The sequence below is a fragment of the Emys orbicularis genome, chromosome 5, assembly GCF_028017835.1.
Source record: "Emys orbicularis isolate rEmyOrb1 chromosome 5, rEmyOrb1.hap1, whole genome shotgun sequence".
Classification (NCBI taxonomy): domain Eukaryota; kingdom Metazoa; phylum Chordata; order Testudines; family Emydidae; genus Emys; species Emys orbicularis.
Window position 1 is genome coordinate 124,217,413 of NC_088687.1, and position 6,787 is coordinate 124,224,199.

The 6,787-nt window shown below is 47.8% G+C and overlaps 1 protein-coding gene across 1 annotated transcript; it reads right to left on the minus strand.

Moving 5' to 3' along the window:
- Positions 1 to 4,663: 4,663 nt before the first annotated feature.
- ADRA2C (adrenoceptor alpha 2C) lies at positions 4,664 to 5,974 on the minus strand. Its single transcript, XM_065405462.1, has one exon. The coding sequence runs from the start codon at positions 5,972 to 5,974 to the stop codon at positions 4,664 to 4,666; it is 1,311 nt and encodes a 436-aa protein (XP_065261534.1).
- Between the last annotated feature and the right edge of the window lie 813 nt (positions 5,975 to 6,787).

Here is a 6,787-nt window from a genome sequence, read left to right on the forward strand (position 1 = left end):
ATGCAGCTGTGCAGGGGAGTAAAATGGGCATGAGGCTCCACCCCAGCTATAGTGTGGCATGCCTGGATCACAAATCTGGGTGTGGGGGGGAGCAGCTTTTGTAGGGATGCTACTTCCACCCCAGGAGGCAGAGGAAGTAGCATTCCCCTCAGCCTTCCCCTCAATGTGTTGGCCAGCAGAGCTGAACTGGTGCAAGGAGGAGGAAGTAAACTACAATCTATACAGGGCTGCAGTAGTTTGTTCCCTGCCGTAGCGCTCCTCCTAGGGCAGCTCAGCTACTCACAACCTCATATTCATAGCTGGGTCACAATCTAGCTCATGATGCACGTCCATTGCAAAGGATATTACAAGTTGGTTTGCAAACCCTTTTGTCCTTTTTCACTCTAGCTCCTCAGATCATGTAAATCTTTGCAAAGCCTTGTCTACATTATGCGCTAAATGAGTGCCGCTGCGATTGATGCAGCGGTGTCGATTTAGTGGGTCTGGTGAAGTCAACATGAGAGCGCTCTCCCGTTGACATAGCTTCCGCCTCTCATTGAGCGCAGGGTAGACACTGCTTTAAGTCGCTGTAAGTTCTATCTACTTAAGTTACTTAACTTACATAACTTAACTAGCGTAATTGCATTGACTTAGGCCTAGTCTACACCAATACTTTAAGTCATGCATGGTCAGAGTTTAAGGTTAGTAAAAACAGAGAGTTGAATGTAAGGCATCCAGTATTAAAAACGTGCTTCTGGAACGCATGCCATGACCCTGACTTTACCAACAGTGCCCCACAAACGGAACAAAACCACCCCCCCTATATGATGCTGCTCTAAACAGTACCGTGCCAGAAAGTAACCAATAGGCACACATAACCTTAGTTCCCTGAGAAGTAGAGAGGATCAAATAATATTCTTTATATGGCTTATTGAAGAAAGTGTGGTGGAGTCTGTTGCTGAACCAATGAAGTAAATCATTGTTCATGTTATCTGACTCTCTATCCCAGGGTTGAACAGTGATTTATTGGAGGAATTTTTTGCATCAATAATTAAATAAATATTCATGGATAATTATTTACACAATTCAACCACATCTACTGAGCAGATGCAACCTATGGAGAGGTTGCTCACACTGAGTAGCTCTTTCATCCAGAGGTAGCGCCACTGAAGTCAATGAGATTACTAGTCAATGTGAATAAGACTATCAGAATCTGACCCTCAGTCTTGATCTTGAACCTTAAAGACTGCATTAACTTCAGTGGTCTTTGCATCAAATCCTAAATGGCGATCACACAGATGAATTAAGGGCCAGATTCTTATTTTAAATAATGATGTAAGGAACTGATGCTGCTAACCACCTGTGCATAAAGCCCCCATTGTAGCAAATGGAGGTTGATTCTGCAGTTCTCATTCAGCCAAACTCCCTCCAAAGTGAATGGGCGTTTTGCCTGAGTAAAGACTGCAGGATTGGGCTCTCATCCTAACCAGGTCCTAACCAGATATTTGTAGTGGTAACTTACCATCCTGCAATAGTTGCACTGGTCAGGAAACAGACTTTTTATAAACATCATATAAACTTCTCACCCTAGATTGGAGGGGACTTTTCTGCAAAGTGAAAACGAACAAGTATAAGTCACTGGTCAGGTGCTTGTTGTTAAAATCATTATGGCTTTATAGGAACATTTAATTCCTATTGAATAACTGAGTGTGAACGTTTTAACTGGCTCAGCAGATTTGATCAAAGATTCCTCTGAGCAAGGCTAAAGGACACAAATCCTCTTACAGTAGAAGCACAACTACAGGATGAATTGTAAAGCTGTAAACTTTTTATGAAATATTAACACACCATATGTTAACAGGCATATGCTGATCATCATTATAACAAGTGATAACAGAATACTGTACGTAAAAAAATAAATTGGTTCCTATTGTAATTATTTGAAACATATTCAAGTTACATTAAAAATACTTTCATAGAAATCCACTTTATTGACTGATTTGTAGGAAAATATACTTACAAATGGACGTATGCGGTACATCTTTGAGCCAGTCAGGGTGAATATTAGTCTATGTATCAGTCAAAAGAAAACAATTCATATTCTTTGGAGGAGTTCAGTCAGATGAGTAATTGTAAATAAAAGTAAAATAAAACCATAGGGAAATGCCCTGTTTTCAAGTGCATTGCTGTACAGATCAGATGGTCAGCATCTGCAGAAATCTTTCCTTATTCAATTATGTAAAAGAAAATAAAGCCACAGTTTGTTACACGTTCCAAGCAATTAAAAATGATTTTATGGCAAAGAAATTACTTTTAAGGCATATGTCATCTGTTCCATCCATACTTCACCCCCACTCAAATTTAACTGTCAATCATCTTTTCTCTTTCACAGACTCTGTCTGTTTTTACAAAGAAAAACACAGGGAAATGACTGTTTACAGCACGCCAATCTGATTTAAAAATGAGGAGCGCAACAGTGAAATGTGTGTCTGCAGAGTGGGAAGCCACTCCAACCTGAACACCCAGTGACAAATACAAACCTTTCTGGTGGTGAGAATGGATATTTTAATGAAGCTTTCCAGCATCTCCGAGGTAGCACATTTACCATGTGTTGCTTTGGTTGTTCTGACAATTATATAGTTTATTGACTTATGTAGCCCCACACTGCCATCTCATGCTGCCCTCAAACTACCTGAGTTTGCCTCACCTCCCCTTCATGCCATTTTAAAATGAATTCTCCATTTTACAGAAGGGAAAATGGCTTATATTTTTCCCATCTCAGCCACTTCCATTATTTTCGAACATTAGCAGCCTTGTGTGTGCACTGCATCAAGAGGGCTGCTTTCATCTAACCATCAGTAGTTTGCAAAGGTGGGACACACCTTCAAAACAAGTCTTAATACCTTCTCTTTCAAGAGTGTGAACATTTAAACCAAGTTTGAATCTTTTCATCACTTGAATCCTTATTTCCCAAAAGGCTATAGGTTAAAGAGCCTGAATTTGAAAATGTCCCAATTTGGTTTTCAGCTAAACCATTCAAACTCAAAGTGGGCCACATGCTGTAGTCTTTACTTCGGCAAAACTGCCATTTGAGTTAGTCCTGAAGGGAAACAGTCTATTAAATCAACACCTAAGCCTGAACCACTGAAGACCCGCTTGCATCTATGCCCAGGATTAGTCTAAGTGAACTGAGCAGTAATAATATAAAGCAGATAAAACAGCCTAAGTTACTGGTTTATCATTTCTACTGCTGACATAGGGATTCCAAGGGAAGAGGGTCTGTTGACACCTTCCTGTAAAACAGCCAAGGCAAGGAAGTGGATATCTAGTGAGTCAAAGCTATAGATTTGATTTGGATGCTTCAAGGTGCCTGCCGTATTAGATTAGATCTCCTTCCATTTCAAAGAGTTGTTTAATAGGGAAAGGTTTATGTGGCAGATGCCAAATCCTACTGCCTATGGAGGGAATGATATGCATAAGAAAGAGCAGCATTTCCTCCCTCAGACAGACACACCTTGCAGCAGTGCAGTTGGAGAGGGACTGTTTGATTCTTTAAATGTTAGCTGGGTCTTACAGACAATTGGAAATGTTTTTTCTGTTGATGAATGCACAGATGCCACCCTGTTTCTCATCCTACCCGTCAGCGGTTATGGGATTTCATAAATCCCCTGGGGGTGGGGGGAGTGTTTATTTTAATCATTGCTCAAAAAACAAATTTGGACTCAAACTAGAAGTACAAATAGAAAAATGAGAGATTACTATTAAAGGATTGGAACAGCTAGCCATCCATCAGAAATGTGTTCTGGTATCTCAGTGATATTCTGCTGCGTTTGTTTCTCTTTTTAAAAAATAAATCTAATGGGTTTAATTTGCCCTAAGACTGTAAATGTGAAGGATTTAAAGAGTCTGTGGTGTGGTGATTGCTGTTCCTTTGAACAGCTGCACAGCAGGGTGCCGTCAACTGCACATGTGAGAATGAGACCAGAACCCAAACTCAGCCCCTGAGACTAGCCCCTTTGAGGGGTATTGAGGGAGAAAGGAAGAGAAACTCTCAAGGGAATATGCAAGGGCCATTAGAGGACAGAAATCCCCAAGTACCTGTTTTCACTTAAGCCCTATGTAAAACCACAATTCAGAAGGGTTTAGAGTACAAAGGTTTATTTAAAAAAGAGTTTGGATTGTTCTTTAGACTTTTTTTTTTTTGGCAAACACTTAAATTCTTTCAGAATATCAAAGATTGTCAGTGGCTATTACCTGGCATCTTCTTTCTCACTTGTCCCCCACCTCACCAGTAAAACCTGGTTTCTTCCTGGGATGAGTCCAGCACAAGTCCCAGCTTCTCTAACTGCTAATACACACCCAAATCTCCCACTTCAACACCAGCCCATCCCTCCCTCTCCCCATCTTTGCTTGGCTTCTGGACCTCAGAGACCTTTACAGTGGTCATCATGCCCAAAACATAATGTCCCACCCTCTTCTTTACGTTTCCCCTCCTCCCCTCCAAGGTCAAAATGCAAATTCATCTCCCGTCCCCTCCGTAATTTATCCCTCTTTACTCAAACACTGGTTCCCCCACCTCCACTTCACTCCACTCCAAGGTCGGTGAACTCACCCCCTTACCCACATCCCCCACTTCTTCACTACTCTACTCCAGCACTCGGGCCCCTCTCCTCTCTACTCCAGCTCAGTGCAGAAAATTCTTCTTCTTCTTCTTGAAGAGGATGTGTTTGAAAGACCTGCGGAAGTCCTGGTTGAAGATTGTGTAGATGACCGGGTTGAGGGAACTATTGCAGTACCCGATCCAGAAGAAGAACTTGAAGAGAGTCTCTGGGACCTCACATGCCTTCCGGCAGATGCCATAGAGGCTGTAGCTGAAGAAGAATGGGAACCAGCACACCACAAAGACCCCCATGACCACAGCCAGCACAAAAGTGAAGCGTTTCTCCCGGGCCTGGGTGACCTTCTTACGGCAGACGCTGCTGCGCTTCCTGCGGCGGTGAGAGGAGAAGAGATCCCTGGACCGATTGCTGGAGCGCTTGGAGGAGTAGGAATATGAGAAGGACTGGCTCTTACTGCTTTTGCGGGGGTGATCATCCCGGCTCCGCCTCCGCCTGCTCTCTGAGGTGCTGCTCTCCTCCAGCTCAATGTCCTCCAGCTCTGAGGCTTTGCGCCACTGGTGCACCGAGTAATGTCCGTTCTCCCCTGGCTGCATCCTCAGTGACGTGCAGCCCCGATGGGCCCGGTTCAGCCCATTCTCAGACAGGGAAGAGCCCTCGGGCACTGTGCGCTTCTCAGAAAGGGTCCTGGTCCTTAGCTTGGCCACCCGGTAGATGCGGACATAGACCAGCACCATGATCAGGCAGGGGGCGAAGAAGGAGCCAATGCAGGAAGAGAGGATGTACCAGGTTTCATCATTGAGTTTGCACAGGGGGAAGAGGTCCCCCTCGGGGTCTCGGTACACGGAGATCAAGGGGGGGAAGGAAATAACAGCTGAGATGAGCCAGACTGTGAGGATGATCCCCTTGATCCGCCGTGGAGTCCGTTTGAGGTTGTACTCCACCGCCTGGGTGACAGACCAATACCTGTCCAGGCTGATGGCGCACAGGTGCACAATGGAGGAAGTGCAGAACAGCACATCCAGCGCCAGGTAAATGTTGCACCACGCTTTGCCGAAGTACCAGTAGTCCATGATCTCGTTGGCCAAGGAGAAAGGCATGACCAAGGTGGCCACCAGGATGTCAGCGCTGGCCAGGGACACCAGGAAGAGGTTCTGTGGGGCTCGCAGCGCCTTGCTGGTCAGCACCGCGATCACCACCAGCACGTTGCCCACGATGGTGAAGACGATAAGGAAACCCACCACGGCTGCCAAACTGGCCACAGCCCCAGGGGAATAGTGGGAGGGAGGCTGCTGCAGGGGCGAGGAGGAAGAGGAGGGGAAGACAAGGGATCCATTGGGGGTGCCAACACTGATGTTCATCAGCACCAGCAGATCCATAGTGGTAGTGGGAGGATCCTATACAGCCATGAGGGTCAACCTCCCAGCCCCAGAGACCAAGCCACTGGGGCTGCCTCTCCAAGTTGGTGCCTTCATCCCCACCAGTGGAGAGGAGGCTGCTTCCTTCTGTCACACAGCCAGCTGGAGTGTGCCCCCCCCCAACAAAATATCCGGCCCCCTCCCCCCGTTGCAGGCTTTCCTTCTTGCTAAGTACCCAGGCACATGGCCGAGCCCAGGAACGGCCGGCACCGGGCGGACTCTGCCTTCCCCCTGCTCCTGCAATCCTGCCGGGGACAGCGGAGGTCAGGAGGCGCCTAGGGGTGCAGGTAACCCCTCTCCGCGCCGCTCTCCCGGGTCAGGAGGGAGCCACCACCTTGGAGTGGAGAGTGCCCCTGGCTCGCTGCCCCTCCGCTGGCCCCTTGCACGGAGAGCTCCGAGGCGGCGGCGGCGGCAATCCCATTAGGCGGCGCCTCCTCCTCCGTTCGCCCGGCGCCGGAGCGAGCTCGGCGCGAAGTAGCAGCTGCCCGCTCGCTCCGCTGTAATCTCACATGCGGCTCCCCATCAGCTGCCTGCCCGAGCGATCTGAGCATGCTCCGTCCCAGCCCCGAAGCAGCCGCTGCCTGAACCCCGCACCCGCCCCTCGCTCGCTGCTGCAGGCTGCAGCCCCCCGCGCAGCGACCCAAGCCGGGTGGCACCGCGCCCTCCTCGGCTCCCTTGCCCCTTCTAGGCACCGTGCTGCAGCCGGGGAGGAGCTCGCGGGCGGAGGGCGACACGCGGCTGCGATCCAGCGGCCCCTCCATCTAGTTAGCGCGG

Bases quoted from the DNA above. Each gene is read 5' to 3' on its own strand.
- ADRA2C (XM_065405462.1), bottom strand. From the start codon at position 5,974: ATGGATCTGCTGGTGCTGATGAACATCAGTGTTGGCACCCCCAATGGA.